Source organism: Erinaceus europaeus, chromosome 18 (assembly GCF_950295315.1).
Source record: "Erinaceus europaeus chromosome 18, mEriEur2.1, whole genome shotgun sequence".
NCBI lineage: Eukaryota > Metazoa > Chordata > Mammalia > Eulipotyphla > Erinaceidae > Erinaceus > Erinaceus europaeus.
The window spans coordinates 5,314,884-5,335,483 of NC_080179.1; the positions used below are offsets into that span (position 1 = coordinate 5,314,884).

At 41.0% G+C, this 20,600-nt stretch overlaps 1 protein-coding gene across 1 annotated transcript in view; it reads left to right on the forward strand.

The window, feature by feature from the left end:
• COL5A2 (collagen type V alpha 2 chain) overlaps positions 1–20,600 on the forward strand; it is a 159,643-nt gene that overhangs the window by 128,846 nt on the left and 10,197 nt on the right. The window contains exons 33-50 of the mRNA XM_060177594.1: positions 331–429; positions 1,414–1,521; positions 2,374–2,427; positions 4,253–4,306; positions 4,513–4,566; positions 4,891–4,944; positions 5,977–6,084; positions 6,223–6,276; positions 6,903–6,956; positions 7,648–7,809; positions 8,956–9,063; positions 10,575–10,682; positions 11,941–11,994; positions 13,367–13,474; positions 13,974–14,027; positions 15,956–16,063; positions 17,081–17,134; positions 18,488–18,595. Of these exons, the coding sequence (XP_060033577.1) occupies positions 331–429; positions 1,414–1,521; positions 2,374–2,427; positions 4,253–4,306; positions 4,513–4,566; positions 4,891–4,944; positions 5,977–6,084; positions 6,223–6,276; positions 6,903–6,956; positions 7,648–7,809; positions 8,956–9,063; positions 10,575–10,682; positions 11,941–11,994; positions 13,367–13,474; positions 13,974–14,027; positions 15,956–16,063; positions 17,081–17,134; positions 18,488–18,595 (1,503 nt within the window). The remainder of the gene's footprint in view (positions 1–330; positions 430–1,413; positions 1,522–2,373; positions 2,428–4,252; positions 4,307–4,512; positions 4,567–4,890; positions 4,945–5,976; positions 6,085–6,222; positions 6,277–6,902; positions 6,957–7,647; positions 7,810–8,955; positions 9,064–10,574; positions 10,683–11,940; positions 11,995–13,366; positions 13,475–13,973; positions 14,028–15,955; positions 16,064–17,080; positions 17,135–18,487; positions 18,596–20,600) is intronic.

Here is a 20,600-nt window from a genome sequence, read left to right on the forward strand (position 1 = left end):
GTTTATTTTAAGCAATGGAAACTTCTACTGGATGAAAATAATCTTTGAGAAATGCTGCATGCTGTTGAGTGCAGCCTTCCTTCAAGTTCCTTTATCACAAACTTAAGAAGTTGAGCTTCAGGACCAGGGTCAAGCATCTCTATCTAATAATAAATAAATTAAGATTTGAAAAATATAAAAAAGAAATTAAAAAGTTGACCTTTTCTGTTGTTCTTTCTCTTTCCTCCAAGGCTGTTTAATTGTAGCCAGTTAACAATTTCCCACACATAACTTTTCACCCATTTTTCTGATCAAGCACTGAGACGGTTTGATTCCCCAATGTTGTACTAGGGAGAACGAGGAAATCCAGGAGAAAGAGGAGAACCAGGGATAACTGGGCTTCCTGGTGAGAAGGGGATGGCTGGAGGACATGGTCCTGATGGCCCCAAAGTAAGTATGTCTGTGAGCAGGGGGGCTGCTGTAAGACAGAAGGACTGCTACATCCATGTATGATAGTGCCAGAATGCACTTGGCGTCTTCACGTGGCTCTCTCCTGTAATTTTCTTCAACAAATATTTGAGAAGCACCTCCTAATCTTTGTCCTTGGCACTTAAGAGTCTGTGGATAAAGAAGTCTCTATTCTGTGATGGTATTGATTACCTAAGGCACAGTCTGACATTCTTATATAGAAACCCATTCCTAATATATGTTTCTGTAAGCTTTACTTACAAGTTCTGTTAGTAAACAGAAAATAAATATAGACCATCACGTAAGTGTAAGAAATATTCCCATGCCATATGCCTCACTTGCCTAACACCACGTTCTATAGTTGAGCTTATTGAATGTTAGAAAGTGCAGTGAGTCATAAAGAAAAAGTCATAAAGAAAAAAGACTATTTTCCTTGAGCTGCTATTTTAACATTGATAGAAGTAGTATTTCCAATTTCAGTGCAAAGAAGTGAAATCACTTTTTCTCATGATTTGTTTTTATTATTTAATATCAGGTGCTTTATCATCTTGAAATTCCAGAGTATAAGATATGTTTCAGATTAGTCACTGAATGAACCTCGTAGCCAACGTAGTTATGGGCTCATTAGAGAGACTAAAATTCCACAGTTTTTTTTAACAACCCTGTTTGTTTGTGCCCCCTCCCCCGCCCTCCCAAAACTTAACCCTAAACATTTAGTGGATCTGTGTTCAATTTCCCCCATGAGAAAAGCTAAAAATGAAAACCAGCAGTCAAAAATCCAAGGTCCGCGCTTTTATTAAGAAGAAAAAAAGACTCAGATTAATTTCTCAAGTGAAACATCCTAGTACTAGGCTGAGCCAAATGAAACGGCTTGAGGTTTTGTTTCTTTTGAACTAAAAAATTAGAAGGGCCACATCGTTCGATGTTAATATATAGGCAAGATCTCGTACTGTTGACTCATTTTAGGGCAACCCGGGGCCAGCTGGTACCCCTGGAGATGCAGGCCCCCCGGGCCTTCAGGGCATGCCTGGGGAAAGAGGCATTGCAGGAACTCCTGGTCCCAAGGGTGACAGAGTAAGTTCTGTTTGTTTTCTTTTCTTCTTTTTGTTGCTTTCATTTATGTTTTCTTTTCTTAAAATTTTTTTTTATTAGTGATTAATAATGACTAACAAGGTTGTAAGGTAACAGGGGTGCAATTCCATATAATTCCCACCAACAAGGTTCTATGTCCCATCCCTTCTATTGGAAGCTTCCCTGTTCTTTATCCCTGAGGGTAGGGATCAAAATTCATTATGGGGAGCAGAAGGTGGAAGGTCTGGCTTCTATAACTGCTTCTCTGCTGGACATGGACACTGGCAGGTGGATCCACCCACCCCCAGCCTGTTTTGTCTTTCCCTAGTGGGGCAGGACTCTGGGGAGGTGAGGTTCCAGGACACATGGGTGAGGTGCTCTGCACAGGGAAGTCAGGTTGGAGTCATAGCAGCTTCTGCAACTTGATGACTGAAAGGCAGCAATATATAAAGCAAAATGTTCAGGAAACAGGAACCCAAAAGTAGGAATTGAGAAAAATCAAGGGAGTCTTCATGTGGAAGAAACTAGGAAGTCTATCTATTTGAGGTATGTTCCAAGGGTCCTATGACTTGAGTCATTTTTGCCTAAACCCGATAGCTAACATGCAGGTGAGCTAAAGAGATTTGTCTGGGAAGATGGTGTTGGAGCTGAGAAGAGGACTTCACCTATATTTTCTAATGATAATTTCTTGGGCAGATTTTTACTTCTAATCACTGTTCTAGGCTCAAGGGCTACAAGGGCAAATATGAAATAACCCCCCTACTCTCTTAAGGTTTTCATGTAAGTGTCTGATTATTAGATTCATTTGCAAATGTACACTCATATGAGTAAGTGGCATGCTGTGTGCTTCCCCAGGGTGGCATAGGAGAGAAGGGTGCTGAAGGCACGGCCGGGAACGATGGCGCGAGGGTAAGTGAGCTGGAAGTCCGCATTGCCACTGGAGTATGGGTTTGCTTGGACTTTACAATATGAATGTCATTGCGTTTCTGTAGTAGTTAGGATTTGAAGAACAACAAGATTTGTGTTCTGATGTTAAGTGCAGATGTTCATTTCTTTCTTACTTTGAACTAGAGCAAGACAAAAAAGGAAGTCACTTTTGAGAGAGTGAGGTCAAACACACTTTCGCTCTGGTATGCAGTGCTTGAAGCGCTGGGGCCGTCTTTAGCTTCCTGTAACCTCTTGTTTCATGTGGAATACCCTAGGCCTCATTTCAGTATGAACAAGTAGAGTTCTGAAGTATAGCTAAAGTTGTCACAAATACAATAACGATACAGCAATGCTAACGGTAAGAAAATCGTGACGAGATGAACCATTATCAACACGCATATCAATAGTATCCAAAAAGGCCAGATAAGTAAAATGTAAAGAAAGTTAACTGAGTACAGAGAATTCCATAGAAGAAACTGACATTTAATAAGCTTTAGGTCCTTCAAAAGAAAATGTGTTTGTAATTCTAAGGAAGAATGATCAAATATATTTTAATACATGAATGATTCTTTTATGCAAGAGAAGTTAATTTTCACAAATGTTCAACAATTTCTGGAATAGTTACTGGTATTTGATAGTTCTTGTTTCAAAATGACATGTATTCTTGTCATGCTGTGTGTCTTGCTAGAAGAATTTTACCATAAAAAAGAGCTAGAAAAAGAAAGAATGAGTGAAAGAAAGAAAGGGAGGAAGAAAGAAAGAGAGAAAGAAAGAAAGAAAGAAAGAAAGAAAGAAAGAAAGAAAGAAAGGGAAAATTAAAAAAGAGCTCAGGGATTTTAGGATGGAAAGAAGCTAGGAAGTCTATTTTAGGTGTTTTCCTCGGGGCCCATGATTTAGAAAATTTTGTCTGAGCTTGATAAGTAATATGAAGGTGGACTAGACATGTTATCTAGGAAGATGGTGCCAGACTTTAGAATAGAAGTAGAAAGCTGGATTTGGGCAGAGAGTAGCTCCCAAACTAGAAGAGAGTTTATGAATACATTTAGCTGTTTGTCACATCAGTCTGATCCAGGGCCCATGTATACTCATATTTAGCACAGAAGCCTGTGTAACCTCCAAGTCTCTGTCACTCTGAGCTCACGGTCCATAGTCACAACTGGGAACATTCTAGGCTGCACTCATTTCAGGACCCGTCTTCATTGAGTGGTAGAGCAGAATGGCTTATCCTCCCTTTGGAGAGTGGGGCAGTTTCAACCATTGCTGCTCTATGGTGAGGGTAAGGTCATGGAGAGGCCCACAAAAAGGTTTATGATGACATTCCTTATGGAAGTGACCAGTGATGGTGGAGAGAGGGGTCTGTTAGAGGTCGAGGCCCATGTTCTCTTCGTGAAAATCCAAGGACTGTTAGGTAAATTACTGGAAGACTGTTCCTCCAGCCCCCAGTATAGATTGAGAGAATAAGAAAAACTTCTTTTCAAGCCATACTCAAATTTCATATAGGTCTTAGCAAAATCACATCGGCTAAGAAACAAACATGGAGGAGTAGCATTCATTTAGAATACTGGAAGACAGTATTGTATATGGAACATGCAATTCATTTAATTGAGTGAAAGATAGTGAGAACACTTTGTGCGTCAGTCTGGTGGAGGTTGATAAGCATACTTTGAAAATATCTATATTAGATCATGTGTTATAAATAATGTTTTGCAAAAGTGGTCACGTTAAAACAAAGTGTGCTTCCTAGACCGAGCACAGATACGTGTCTGTACCTTGTCCCTGAACATGGCTCCATTCTGTTAACTGACAGGGTCTTCCAGGCCCCTTGGGTCCTCCTGGTCCTGCGGGTCCCACTGGAGAAAAGGTAATGTCCTGTGATGTCCCTTTGTGGACTCAGATCCTTGAGGTTAGGATGCTGGCTCCTTTTCATAACACTCTTCTTTCTTAAGTACCATAATTGGGCTAAATCACCTCGGCCTTCCCATCCTACGCCCTCTGCCCAAGGCCCGGTCTCTGTGTTCCATTTTTGCAATGGCACTGAGCACTGACCATCTAAAATCTGCTCCGTAGGGTGAACCTGGCCCTCGAGGTTTAGTGGGTCCTCCCGGTTCCCGTGGCAATCCGGTAAGTGACAGTATTTTGATGTTCCATAGCATTAGACTGAATTGTAAAAGTGTTCACGTTTTTCAACTTTTATTCTTCTCATTAAACTAAAAACAAACAAACAAAAATACCCTTACACCTTCTATGAGGTCTAATCCAACGGTAGATTCCTTTGAGACTTTTGACCGTGGAAACCTTGTTCTATAACCCTTGTTTCTAAACCCATTAAGAGTTTTCTTTAAAAACTAGTCTAGTTTATCTCTCCATTTTAAGATGCTACATATTTATTTGGTTGTATTTCCCAACACTCTTCCTGCTTGCTCTGATGTTTGTGTCTTCTCCTAGGGTTCTCGGGGTGAAAATGGGCCAACTGGAGCTGTTGGCTTTGCTGGACCTCAGGTATAATTTTCAAAGATTCCTAATTTACAAATGAGCAATTCTCCTGTTGTCATAATACATTTAATTAACGATATACTTTGAGATACATTAAAGGTTCTGAGAAGCTTACAGGTTTCTGGTCCATATGTATATATTTTTTATTTTCAGCACATTTTTCTCTCAAATTAAAATCAAAATAATGAGTGTATACTATTTAAAATTATATATTGATCTGTTCTAATAAGAAAGGTGGAATAATTTAGTTTTCTGGCTAGTCATCAAAAATACCAGTGGGGGGCAGGTGGTGGCCATGTGCTTAAGTGCACATGGTACACGTCACAAGGACCCAGGTTTGAGCCCCTGGTACCCATGCAGAGGGAAAGCTTTGCGAGTGGTGAAGCAGGGCTGCAGGTGTCTCTCTGTCTCTCTTCCTCTCAATCACCCCCTTCTCTCTTGATTTCTGGCTGTCTCTATCCAATAAATAAATAAAGATAATAATTTAAAAAAAAATGGGGGCCGGGCGCTGTGCAGTGGGTTAAGCACACATGGCACAAAGCACAAGGACTGGCCTAAGGATCCTGGTTCGAGCCCCCAGCTCCCCACCTGCAGGGGGGCTCCCTTTACAAGTGGTGAAGCAGGTCTGCAGGTGTCCAAAAAAAAAAACCCCAAAAACAGTAGGGTATTTTTTTTTTCCTTCTAATATGTTTCACTGTGATTCTAAAACACAGTTTCAGGGGCCAGGTAGTGGCGCAACTGGTTGAGTGCACATGTTACAATACGCAAGGACCTGGGTTCGAACCCCTGCTCTCCCACCCACAGGGGGAAGCTTTGTGAGTGGTGAAGCAGTGTGGCAGGTGTCTCTCTGTCTCTCTCCTTCTCTATCTCAACCCCTTTTCCCTCTTGATTTCTGGCGTTCTCTATGCAATAAATAAAGATAATAAAAATAAATAAAACAAAACACAGTTTTACAGTATATATCTACATGTAAAGTTAGTAATACTTACTATGAAATAATCGTTGGTAATCACTAATTGGTTCATCCAATTGATACAGGGGCCTGATGGACAGCCTGGAGTAAAAGGTGAACCTGGGGAACCAGGACAGAAAGGAGATGCCGGTTCTCCTGGACCCCAGGGCCTAGCAGGATCCCCAGGCCCTCATGTAAGTTTGTTTGCGTGTTTGCTTAATGACACTGTGAGCCCAGTGTCCAATGTCTACCTTGTGTGTTTAATTCATCTTGATTTTATACAACAAACTGTTTTTTTTTTTTTTTTTTTTGGTTTGTTTCTTCCTTTCTAGGGTCCTAATGGTGTTCCTGGATTAAAAGGTGGTCGAGGAACTCAGGGCCCGCCTGTAAGTTGGTTGAAGCACTAACAATTATCTTGTCACTTATACCTAGGGTTTCATGACTATTGTTTAATGCTAACCTTATAGGAAGCTAGAGTTGTAAATGAATTTATATAATTCTGTTACATATAAATACATAAAATATTACTATGATTTTTTTCAGCTCTTTACTAGAACTCAGCATGTTCTATATATACTTACTCAAGATAAATTGGAAATGAAACGGAAAGATAATATCTTTACTAGTGATTAATACAGATCTAGTCTCAAAAATATAGAATACACTGGTCCAGAAAAATAACTCACTTGGATAGCATGCTCCCCTTAGGGAAAGCTGGGCAGGAGGACCCTCCAGGTCTTCCTGGAGACCCCACTTCAGTTCTCCTACACAGGGCCCGCTTTTCACTTAGCCCCCACTGCAGTGGAGGAAGCTTCCATGCTCTGGTATCTTTTTCTATTTCTATATCTCTTTCTTTCTCTAAATACAGATTAGGGGGAAAGCCCTAGCCTACAAGAAAATTTTATTGGTTAGAACATGAAAAGGAATCTTAAAGACCTAAGTATCCCTATAGTAAAGTATGTTTAGAGATTTCTTATTGTTAAAAACTGTTCACGTGATATTGTATTTCTAGGGTGCTACAGGATTTCCAGGCTCTGCTGGCAGGGTTGGACCTCCAGGCCCGACAGTAAGTCAGTTAAATAGTCCCTTTCATTGCTAGTAGAATAATTACACACACACATACACACACACGGATGTATTCAGTAATATATATGTACACACTCCACATGCACATATATGTGATCAATTATTATTTATCTCTTTTATTCCTTAAGTACTTGAACAGCATCATGTGACAGTCAATTCTTTCAGCAAGAAAGCATCTATAAATGTAATAGCTATTTATTTATTAGGGTGGGGGTAGATAGCATAATGGTTATGCAAAGAGACTCCTGCCTAAGATTCCCCAATCCCAGGTTTAAACCCCCCCTCACCCCCCCCCCCCCCCCCCCGTGCCATGATAAGCCAGAGTTGAGCAGCGCTCTGGTAAAAGTCAGTCAATAGATTTTTTTTTTTTTGCTATAAGATAAGGTTAGACAGAATTAAATGTTATTTATTAGTTGTGGAAGTCTCAAACAGAAAATTCAAGTTAATTTCACCTCACTTTTGAATCATTTAGAAACTGAGCGTCATTTAAATGATCTTTTGAGGAATGAATCTATAGCTATTTTTATTTGTTCAGTCTACTGAATGGCTGGTTTTGCCAGAGAACAAAGAGTAGCTCATCAGGCTCAGACATCTGTCTCGGAGGTAAAGAGCATCTCCACATCTCCTCCTGCAGCTCAGCTCAGTTTGTTCTCCCCGGTTTTTTGTCCTAGGGCGCTCTGGGGCCTGCAGGACCCTTAGGGGAGCCTGGCAAGGAGGGTCCTCCGGGTCTTCGCGGAGACCCTGGTTCTCATGGGCGAGTAGGAGATCGTGGAGCAGCCGGCCCCCCTGGTGGCCCAGGGGACAAAGGGGACCCAGGAGAAGATGGGCAACCTGTAAGTGTGTCAGCTTTGTTCTGGGGAACTGTGGTATTTATTGTGTCCTGCGGCCTGTTTTTATCTTTCTCTCTTTCCTTCCCCCTCCCCCCTTCTTTCCTTCTCTCCTTTCTTTTTTTCACTTTTATTAACACAGTGCAGTGTGATGGGCAGGGATGCTCTTTGTGCATTCTTTGCCGAGCAGTCAGGCATTGGGACTGGTGGCTGTGATGGCCAGCTGGGCTGCTTTTAGTTATCTCAATGTTTTTCATAATTAATGCAGAGTTGAAAATGTATACCTGTGATGAATGTGGTATTGGAAACCTAAATGAGAAAACATTCTTTGTTATATATTTCCTTTATATAAAGAAAAGATATATATACATTATATTATTTCCTATCCAAATGCCTCTGAATAGTGATGTGTTTAGATGCATGACTATTTATGTTTATTTCTTAAATTCTCTCATAAAAAAAATGAGACAATGCCAGGCCAGTAAGGCAGCTCATCTGATAGCAAGCCTGACTGCTCATGCAAGCCCACACAGCGCTGCTGGAAGCCTTGGTCTTGTGATGTCTTTCCTTCTCTCCCCGTTTCTCTCTGATAAAGCTCCGGTGATGACAGATAGATAGGTAAGCAGACAAGTATGGAGAAAAAGAGAACAGTTGTCTCTTGTAATCACAGTGATCTCCAAGTTCCTTTCTAACTCATGATTCATTTTTACCTTTAAATACTATGAGAGGCTCCATGTATGACTGGGAGTCTGGCGGTAGCACAACCGGTAAAGAGCAAGGACCGGCATAAGGATCCTGGTTCAAGCCCCCAGCTCCCCCACCTGCAGGGGGGTCACTTCACAGGCGGTGGAGCAGGTCTACAGGTGTCTGTCTTTCTCTCCCCCTCTCTGTCTTCTCCTCCTCTCTCCATTTCTCTCTGTCCTACCCAACAATGACAACATCAATAACAACAATAATAATAACTACAACAAGGGCAGCAAAAGGAAATAAATATTTTTTAAAAAGTACGACTATCTGTAGGTAGTATGATCTTAGGAAATAGGCAATTATTTTTCCTCATACTGAAAAGTGTGTAAAGCTGTAATCAGTTGTAAAGCACTTGTGTCTAGTTTTAGCCTGGAGAGTTTTTACCTGTTTTACTTTCAAATGTAGGGTCCTGATGGTCCCCCTGGTCCAGCCGGAACTACTGGGCAGAGAGGAATTGTGGGCATGCCTGGTCAGCGTGGAGAGCGGGGCATGCCAGGCCTACCAGGCCCTGCGGTGAGTAGCTGCCCTGGTCACTGTTCCTCTCATTAGATGCAGGACAGTTGGTAAAAGAACCCATCAAGTTGCTTTTTATTACTAGACTTTAATTCTTTCTGGACATACCTTGGGGGTATCTAAAAATACCTCTTGACATTAGTTGTCGGATTCTACACCTGATCACTCTACATATGGTCTCATTAAGCCCCATCACGAAAAATGTAGGTGAAGGTGAAGATTTTTGGATAAAGGAAATATTTCATCAAAGATCACAAATACCCATGGAACTATAAAAGAGGGACAATACAGATTGCAGGGAGCCTCTTTGAAAACAGAGGCACCTAGAAAATGCATCCGTATTTTGCAGTTAAAAGACTTACATTTTCATAAATCTCCAAAGAGGAGAAATTGAGCCAACATAATTCAGAGGTGAAAATGAGGTGAGCTATAAAGGATAACTCTGCAAGCAATTTCATGCTCCCCGGACGGCACTTAAGAATCTCTTATTTGGAGCACAGACAAAAATTTGGTCTACTGTTAGCTCTGGGAGAGACTAAACTTTACTACTTGAGGAAAACACCTGCAGTGAAGATAAGAGAGGTGCTCTTTGGGGCCCTTCCAATGAGGAGCTCTGCGGGTAGAGATCTGAAAGCAGGGAACTTGGAGTTAGTGAAGTGATACTTCGATAAGAAGTGAGACAGAGACCTGGAAGTACATCCCCTAAGTATTGAGAATTAAATATCAGGACATAGAAATCAAATGAGCAAAAGTGGATAAAAATGACCAAGTTTTTCTTTATTTTATTTATTTATTTATTTTTTGAATTTCCTTATTGGGGGATTAATGGTTTTACAGTCTATAGTAAAATACAATCATTTGTACATGTGTAACATTTCTCAGTTTTCCACATAACAATACAACCCCCACTAGGTCCTCCTCTGCCATCCTGTTCCAGGACCTGAACCCTTCCCTCCCACCCCAGAGTCTTTGACTTTGGAGCAATACACCAACTCCAGTCCAGCTTCTGCTTAGTGTTTTCCCATCTGATCTTATTTTTTGATGTCTGCCTGTGAGTGAGATCATCCCGTATTCATCCTCCTGTTTCTGACTTACCTCACTTAACGTGATTCCATCAAGCTCCATCCAAGATGGAGTGAAAAAGGTGAAATCACTAAAAAAAAAAAAAAAAAAAAAAGAGTTTAGTTTTTCTAGTAATGCAGATTAAAAAAAAAAAAAAACCACTCAAGAGTGGTGTAGTGCATCATATTCGAATCCAACACACACACCTATCTGGTGGCAAACTGGCCAACCATGATCTCCGCTTCTCTTGATGGATTCCGCTGAATGTGAGACGTGGGCTCAGGTTCTGTGAAGGCCCTCGGGTGACACTGTTGTCATGAGAGAACGAACATTTAATATTCTAGAAGGGAGGACTGAGTTTCCTGTTGAGTTAGCATAGCCTCCCTCATGTGAACAGACATTCTTAAATCTCTTCACAACGGTTTGACCTTTATACTTTTTTATTTTAGGGCACGCCAGGAAAAGTAGGGCCTACTGGTGCAACAGGGGATAAAGGCCCACCTGGACCTGTGGGCCCTCCCGGTTCGAATGGCCCTGCAGGGGAACCTGGACCTGAGGTCAGTACCGCTGTGAAAGTGCTGTTCCTCTAGCTCTCTGGGTATCAAGCGGACACCGTTCTTTTACATAGACATTATTTTAGAAATATAGAGATCCACTGTACCTTTCACTCCATACTAGTTTTTAGTAGTGTAACGGATAACTCTGCTCCTCTAGAGAAGTGACTAGATGACAGAAAGAATCAATGATGGGGCCGGGTGGTGGAGCATGTTAAGTGGTTGAGTGGACATGTTACAACGTGCAGGGACCTGGGTTCGAGCTCCCGGTCGGTCCCCATCTGCAGGGGACAAATCTTTTCGACTGGTGAAGCAGGGCTGCAGGTGTCTCTCTCGCTCTCTATCCCTATCACCCCCTTCCCTCTTGGTTTCTGGCTGTCTCTTTACAGTAAATAAAGAAAGATAATGAAAAAAATAATTAAAAAAAATCAATGACAAGACTGGTGTCTTGCATTTACCTTCAGCCGGTCTGGAGCCAAGTGTTCTTACTGATTTAAGTTGTTGCCAAATCCTTTAGAAGGTGAAAGAACAGGACACCTTCCATCTGTCTTCTCCCTTTTATTATTTCATTCTCTAATGGTGTGTCTGTCAAAACTGCCAAGTTTTATGGTGATAGCAATAATCTAATTACGACAGTTTATGAGAAGAGTAAATTAAGCAGAGCTCATTTTACCTTTAAATGTCACTGTACAGTAGCATCATGACAGCTGTGTTACCTTGGGCTTCTTTGAGAGAATACCAGCTTTTGCAAAGTGATTTGGGAATTTTTAGTCTGAAGTTTTCTCTCTTTTCAGTGCTTTGTGAATAAAACACCAAATAAATCTAAATAAAACAAGGAAAGGCTACATCTTAAAAAATAGTGTAATATAATTTAAACTCAATTACTTTTATTTCAGAGCCTTATATTGTCTAGAGAAGCTTAAAAAAATGAAAGTGAGAAAAAATCTTGCACTGGCAATTAAAACACCAACCGTGTAATTGCTGGATATATATGTGTTAAGATAATTTGAGAAATTTTCCTTTTTTGAAATTAAAAAAATAGAAATAAACATCTAGGTTGCTTAAGAATTTGCTGATCACACAAGCAATTCAAGGTCAGATAAAGATGACAGACCATTTGCTTCTCTCGAGATTGATTTAAGTGCTAACGTATTGTGTATTGAAGAGAAGTCAAAAATGTCTTTTTTGGGGGGGCAGGGAAGCAATGAGAGTTGGATTTCTTTCATAATACAGTTAATTTTTCCATCTTGATCCTTTGTAGGGCCCAGCTGGTAATGATGGCACTCCAGGACGGGATGGAGCTGTTGGAGAACGTGTAAGGGCAATTTCACCAAAAATAAATAAGCAAAGAGCTGGATTATGTTTGTACCTGAAATCTCTGCAACATGAATCATAAAAAAAATTAGAAGATCCTTCTTTCCTTCCTTCCTTCCTTCCTACCTTCCCTTTATCCCATATTACTTTATTGGTGAAATAATGGTTAACAGGACAGTTACTCAGACATGGGTAGAATTTCTTATCTCCCTGTCTTTCTCCACTGCTGGGTACTAACTAGCTCTGTTGTAGCCCTGATTTTCCTGAGAGCAGAATTTTGCTTTGTAAAGTCACAAGTTGATAGATGTTATATGATACGAAACTTTAATACACAGCAAGGAGATGGAATCTTTTATGAAGGACAGTCAAGCTGATTGTTTCCATATTTGGCATAGTGAGATCTTTATTCAGTATGCATGTGAAGTGTTCTAAATTTCAATTAATAAAAGTGTGGAAGTAGAAATCGAGTTCTATGACATCTAAATGTTTTCACGCACCCCCTAAAGTGAAAGCCATGTGAGGAAATAAACCATGTAATATTCTTTCTTTTTTTTTTTTTTTTTGTATTCCATATCTTTTACGTTACATCAATGGGACTAGGAAGATGTCTCAGTGTGGAGGGCATATGCCTTGCCATTAGTGTGCTCTGGTTTAATCCCTGGAACTACATGAGACAAGCTATGGGACAGGGCAAGCCCTGGTGCTGTAGTCCATCTATCTCTCTGAATGAAAAAAAAAAAAAAATCAGTGTTCCTAAGGAACAAATCGGCCTTGAAGGCTTGTCATAGCTATTTCACATGGATAACATAAGAAACAACCTTCTCCTTTCAAAATTGCTCTTCACCGTAAACTAAGGTGAAGCTTCAGCAAAAGTCCCTGACTTTCATGTTCAGAGGTTTCCCTCCTTGGGGCATTGTACCACAGAGAGATTTGCCATGATCTGACCTCTGCTTTGCTTTGTGAAATGGGAGAAGGGAGACTAACGAGGAGACAGATGCAGGGGAAGTTACACATATGGAATTGAGCATCTGCAGAAAACTCTTCAAACCGTCCTTCCTTTTCAATTCTTTGCAAAGTTTGTTTATCCCAACTGTCTTGACACTCCAGTTTGAAGAGAAATAGGCTAGCTTCTAGATGAAACCACACCCATATTCTAGTAATCCTGGGCAGCCCTAGGGCAGGGAGGAGATCTGAAATGAGTAGAAATAGTCTTACTCTTTCCAGTTGGATTAGTAAATACATGTAAGTAAATATTTCATGAAACGACCTCTTGTAAAAAGTACTTCTTTCTTTTCATGAATAATATGACCTCATAGAATAACTATTTTAGCATAAGTATTAAAAAGAATGATAATATGGTTGTTCTCACCCAGGGTGATCGTGGAGACCCTGGACCTGCCGGCCTGCCGGGCTCTCAGGGAGCCCCTGGAACTCCTGGCCCTGTCGGTGCTCCAGGAGACGCCGGGCAGAGAGGAGATCCGGTAAGGATGGAGTCAGTGTCACACTGATAGTTGTAAGTGTCAGTCTGCTGCATTTTGAGCTGTGTGCATATTCTCGCGTATGACTGCACACATCAACTTGATTAAGGACTCCGAACAATGTTAAGCATCTGATTGTGGTTTTGAGAGACTTGTAACCCTTCTTAGGTAGTCAGGGATTCTGATTTTCACTTCATCATGTAGTAAAGATGATGAAGTTAGATGTCTAGAATACTAAATTTAACCACGTGTCAACTTATTGTAATCAATTAAAAGCGTCTTCATTCAGTGAATCCAAACCTCAGATTTACGAGAGTAGTGTCACGGGAGTGATACGGAGCCTATTTTTATATTTAAGGTCAGTGATCTGATTTTCATTAATTAGCTGTCAGAGTACACACATATACTCTGTGAGCATTCAGTTACATTGATCTTTGACATCTGCATGAATGTGGCAGTTACACATCATTTTTATATACCAATCTGTGAAAATTTCTTCTAGGGCTCTCGGGGTCCTGTAGGACCACCTGGTCGAGCTGGGAAACGTGGCTTACCTGTAAGTTCTTTATTTTTCTCAAAAGTATATTTAATTTCCTTACATAAAATAGACTCTCCCAAAGGCAGTATAATTTAAGACTCCTATGTGAAAAACTACTGAATTTCCTCAAGCTACAGACAAAAATGTAAAAAAAAAAAAGTCTTAGCGGTTCACATTTATGTTTATGATGTCAAGAAAGCACCTCTGAATTCAACCATTATTTTAATAATTAATGAAGACATCTGAAGTAACAGTTGCCTCTCAGACTAATCGGGTTAATAATGTTCTCAGAGTTGCTAAAAATCACATTGGAAAATGAACTTGACAGTTCTGAAATGGGGTTGGGCTGTGAATCAATCAGTAGGGTCTCAGTCAGTCTCTCTCTCTCCTCTCAATGTCTCTCTCTCTCTCTCTCTTCCTCTCTCTCTCTCAACAAATAAAAGAGAAAAATGAGCAGGATTCCTCATGCAACACCGAGTCTGTCAACTTAAAAAGTACTGGTTAAATAAGTTTCAATTTCAGCTAGACTTTCCTGCATACATTCTGTGTTTCTGCCATTTGTAACTCCTTCCAAGTTCATAACTATAATACATATATTTTGCTGTGAACAAGCCATCTCGTATATGCAACTAATATTTATGTCTGATTCACGCCCAATATACAAATCAGCATTTCTATTTATAAAGAACCTTTGTCACCTTATAATCTTGACCTATCATTGAATCCTAATCTCAGTGTTCTTTGAAACTTGAGTGAAGATTTCATAGTTTTATAGTATGATAAGTAAATGCATTTTATCCAATTACCAAAAAATGTGATTTTGTTTTCAATGAGTAAACTGATTTTAATTAATAATTTAAATAGGTATTCTCTAGTTTATTTTTAGTTGTGAAATGTTGGGGCATATCCAACAGAGATGAAACTCAGAGGGGGCGGGTGGTGGCACACCTGGTTGAGCACACATGTTACAGTACATAAAAGCAGGGTTCCAGCCCCTAGTCTCTGCCTTCAGGAGGAAAGCTTTGCGAGTGCTTAAGCAGGGCTGCAAGTGTGTCTCTGTCTCTTTCCCTCTCTGTCATCCTTTCCCTCTCAGTTTCTGGCAGTCTCCATCAAATAAATAAGTAAAAATTGAAAGAAAGAAAGAAAGAAAGAAAGAAAGAAAGAAAGAAAGAAAGAAAGATTCAGACTGATTTTTAAATTTAAGTATTCCATGCTGTTTGCCAATCAGGATACACTTCCCCCCAAAAAAAATCAAATAAAGAAATGAAGAGGGGGCTTACAGGGGAAGAATTAGCTTGAGAGCTGGTTGATATGTTATCTTGCATCTTCCAAAGTCAGATGGTTAGTTTCTGTTTACCCTGGAAAGCCCTGGGGCCGGTGAAATGCCTCACTAAATGTGTGGCTTTGTCATGCAAAAGAACTTTACTTGAGCCCAACTGCACCAAAGGAAGCCTAGATGCTTCGATCTTTCTTTCTATATATGTAAAAGAAGAAACCCCTGAAAATAACAGAAACTAAACTGGTATAGGTGTCTCTACACCACTTTTCATCTTCATGTGAACCGCTAGACAGACAAGTTAGATTAATCAGATACTTTTTATCTCTGCTTTGGGTACAGTTTCTGGCTCACGGCAGTTTTCTTAGTTGTTGCTTTTAGCTTAGCTTCTCGGGATCAGAATTGCAGGTTTGGGATATAAATAGGGCTGCTGGAAAGATCATTCTATTTCTTTGTGTCATCTTTGGGGACAGTGGTTTTCAATATAATTCCAGTTTAATTCATTCCTCAAGTTTCTGTCATCCAAGAAAGCAGACACAAATTCCAAGGTCTAAATTCTCTTGCTAATTAAGTATTTTAACCCCTATAACAAAGAGCATTCAAAATGACATCCGGTGTAACTGTCAAAAAGCAGAATCGTGGTAAAGAATCTACATGACTTTATCTCTAGGGACCTCAAGGACCTCGTGGTGACAAAGGTGACCATGGAGACCGAGGCGACCGAGGTCAGAAGGGTCACAGAGGCTTTACTGGTCTCCAGGGACTCCCTGGACCTCCAGTAAGTAATGATTTTTAAAAAGTATCATTTAAATATCAATATCTTGAGATGGATATCTATGTATAAAATGGAAGATTTCTCGTGCGTGGTTTATTTTCATTTAAAAAGTCTTGATCTAGGGGGTCAGACTGTAGCACAGCAGGGGAAGTGCACATGGTGCAAAGCTCAAGGAGTAGGGTAAGGATCCAGGTTCGAGCCCCCGGCTCTCCACCTGCAGGAGGGTCGCTTTACAAGCGGTGAAGCAGGTCTGAGCAGGTCTGCAGGTGCCTGTCTTTGTCTCCCTCTCTGTCTTCCCCTCCTCTCTGCACTTCTCTCTGTCCTATCCAACAACAATGACATCAGTGACAGCCATAATAGTAACCACAACAATAATTAAAAAAAGAAAAAAACAAAAGGGAACAAAAGGCCACTTGGGGCAGTGGGTTTGTGGTGCAGCACTGAGCCCCAGTGATAAACCTCGGAGGCAAAACAAGCAAAGGAACAAAAACCTCTTAATCTGTGAGGGCCAGGTGGTGGTGCACCGAGTTAAACACACATACACACATGGCACGAAGCACAAGGACTGGTGTCAGGATCCTGGTTCGAGCCCCCAGCTTCCCACCTGCAGGGGGGTTGCTTCACAAGTGGTGAAGCAGGTCTGCAGGTGTCTTTCTCTCCCCCTCTGTCTTCCTCTGCTCTATTTCTCTCTGTCCTGTCCAACAACAGCAGCAATAATAATAACAACAGTGGAAAAAAATGGCCCCCGGGAGCAGTGGCTTCATAGTGCAGGCATCAGCAATAACCCTGGAGGGAAAAAAAAAATCTTGATCTAGAACTAATCACTCCATTACTTAATATAATCATCCATATGTTGTGATTTTTTAGAAGTCAAGTAAAAAGATTTATTTTTGCACCTTTGGTCTATAGCTATCTTTAGTAGTGGACAACATATTTTAGGCTACTGAAGTTGATGATCACAGACTTGAAACTGATCAAAGCAGGATGTAAATGTTCGGGAAATATTTGTTCTCCACATAGGGCCCCAATGGTGAGCAAGGCAGTGCTGGCACCCCTGGACCATTTGGGCCGAGAGTAAGTAACAAGACTAAGTCATAGTCACAAGTGATACTGTGTCCGGTAGGTGACAACTGCTGGTGGGTTTCACTTTCATGGTGTTGAAACTGGAGACGCTACGTGTTCCCTGAAGCTGTGGCAGCAAAGGAGACCAGCCAGTTAGCAGTTATTTCTCGTCAAGTGTAGACTGAGATAGGACGCCTTTCCTCGTGTGCTAACACTGAAATCTCCTCTCTAGAGGCGATGTTGTCGTTAGCTTGTTTTTTCATTCATTCTTTTTAAAATTATTTTTTCACTCTATTTTCTCCCTCTCACATTGATTGGATAGTGGTTTATGAGACTAGCAGTTAATAGGAGTATATATGGACACCATGCCCGCACCCAAGGTCTGTGTCCCCCCCCCCCCACACACACACACAGTGAAACTTGTTTTCTTACTCTGCATTCTTGACATTTCCATTACAGTCACACTTTAAAGTGGCAAAATAGAACATACTATGAAGTGGAGATAGATTTTTGAGAGCTGGTTTGGAGGCTCTAGCAGGGGAACACAGCCACTCCTAGACCCTCGACTGAAGACCGGTGTGTCTGTATTCTGGGAAGGCCTGCAGCTTGGGGAGGGACGCACATGGAGAGGTGAGGAGGGAAGGGGCACAAGACTAGCCAGGCAGATCAGCAGAATCAACCCTGGCGATCAGTGGGGTGACCGATGTCGCAGCCAGAACACCCTCACATCCAGGAGATAGATTTTTGAAACCGGATTTGTTTATTTGTTTATTTTGCTTATTTTTAAGTAAGAGTGATGTTGCTCAGAGGCTGTTTGTTTAAGGATAATTCCAAAGGGAATTTTAACGTGTAAATCTTAAATAAATCCTCCATCAGCACTAATGCTGCCTCTGACAGGTCAAGGACGTCATATGTGAGTTGGCACACTTACTTATTAGGAACTTTGTTAAAAAGACTTTTTCTGTTCCAATATAGTGTAAATAAACCAAATGTACAATTGAGAACATTAGATTAAAATGACTAGGATGTCACTAGGTACCCGGGTGTAAGCAAATCTCCACTTATGCTAAACACTGCAACTCTGTTAAATGTATCACTTCTTATTAATGACTTCTGATTAAGTTTACAAGAGATTCGATGACGCAGCTCACACTAATAAAAGAAGATGACCAGTTCATTAAAAAGCAGCGGATCCTCAGCTTTTAGCACGTGTACCTCGTGGAGAACTCACTGATAATAAAATAGCAAAGGAAAACGAATTAGAGAAATCATGTAATGGTTCTATTTGGAAAATAGTACCTTGATTAGAGGAAAGCCTTGTAATGTTCTCTCCATAGAGCTGAAATGAGTCATTGCCTTTTGCAGGGCCCTCCAGGACCCATCGGTCCATCGGGTAAAGAAGGAAATCCCGGCCCACTGGGACCTGTCGGGCCTCCTGGCGTCCGGGGCACCATTGGAGAAGCAGGACCCGAGGTACAGGAAGGGGCTTCCCTACAGGTGGCGCTGGCTCCCACTGCTTGGATTCTGCTAGAAGGATAAACAGACAGGCAGTATTGGTGGACATATTGCCTGTGAGACTGAAGAGGATTAAAAAGTCACCCCAGGGCTTCTCTGTATAGATAAACGCTTCCAGTAATTTAATCAAGTTGGTTAAGTGTAGCCCTAGTTCACCTAGATTATACATTAGTCTTCAGCCTCCTCTGCATCGGAGCAAGTTTAGACGCTGTGGTGTCTCCCCTCTCTCTTTCTGTCTCCATCTCTCTCTCTCTCTCTCTCTCTTTTTTAATTTTTACTTTATTTATTGAACAGAGACAGCCAGAAACCAAGAGGGAATGGGGAGATGGGTAGAGAGATAGACAGCTGCAACTCTGCTTCATCACTCGAAAAGCTTGAACAGGGGCCCTTGCACATTGTAGCAGGTGCGCTCAACCAGGTGCGCCGCCACCTGTCCCGTATCTCCATCTCTGTCTGTCTGAAAAGTGAACTTGAAGTGGTGAAGCCACCCCACATTGTATCAGTACATTGCTTTGGATTCAATCATGTCTGGGATGTTTCATAAAGAGAGTGGAAAATGAACTCTTGAAAGACTTTGAAATTTAAGTTTGTCGCCAATGAAAATAACATTGAAAAAGGATTTTGACTAAAACTGCTTGTTAATAGTCCAATATTGGGAGTCGGGCGGTAGCGCAGCGGGTTAAGGGCACGTGGCGCAAAGCACAAGGATCGGCATAAGGATCCCGGTTCGAGCCCCCGGCTCCCCACCTGCAGGGGAGTCGCTTCACAGGCGGTGAAGCAGGTCTGCAGGTGTCTATCTTTCTCTCCCCCTCTCTGTCTTCCCCTCCTCTCTCCATTTCTCTCTGTCCTATCCAACAACATTGACATCAACAACAACAATAATAACTATAATAATAAACCAAGGGCAACAAAAGGGAATAAATATTTATAAAAAATAGTCCAATATTATCAGCTTCAGGATTACATAAACCTCTAAATTATGTCAGTTAAGCTCTTGCTTCTCCCATTTTTGGAGACATACAGATATATGTCACACATGTGTATTTGAGCTTATGCTTACCTCTCTAGTGTTTCTTCTCCATTCATTATTCCCTTTTGTTGGCAATGGATTAGCTAAAATATTTGCGATGTATTACATGGATTTGATAGTCTTACATTTCTAGTACTCAAGAAGAATGTTTCCTATCTATTTTGCTTTGAATAGAAAAGAGCCACAGCATTGGAATGAATGTCTTTGACTTAATGTAGCTCTTTTAAACATTTTTTAAAAATATTTAATACATATAAGAAAAGAGTATCACAGGAGACAGAAAGAAAAAAAGAGAGAGAGAAGGCAGAGTACCCGTCTGGTACACGCAACATCAGGGCATGAATGCCAGGCCTCGGACATGCAAGTCTCACGCTCGACCTGTTGAAGTCACTCCCCAACTACTGATGTGGTCTTGGTTAAAATTTGTGTGTGTGGTTCACTGATGATTAGTAGAAAGCTCTTCCTCTGAAAACGAGCAAAACAGATTTGGGAGTCTCTTGAGGTGAGGAAATAACTGGTGCTCAAGTTTTGTGCAGATCTGTTGCAAAAGGTTGAAGTGATTTGCCTAGAGTCACAGAAACAGTGGCTTGCAGGAGAACTCCAGCCTTTGGCCAGGACTTGGTCATGAGGTTTGAACTATACATCTGTGCAGGCTAGTGGCAGATTCTTGCAAGTTGTTGAAGGCTTCCTCAAGGAAACAAAGAAAGGAATCAGTGAAGAGGATTTACTAACCTCTGCCACCTTGCACAATCTTTTCATTATCCTTCTAAAAGTTAACTTTCTGGACCAAAAAAAAAAAAAATAGTGTTCTTTATAGAGAGAATTCCAGTTTCTATTTAGTGGAGATAATTTCTTTCCACATAGCAAATAATGTACACAGAAAGACTTTCTATTCTTTCTTATTTGGAAACGAGAGGAAATTCTGTTGGGGAT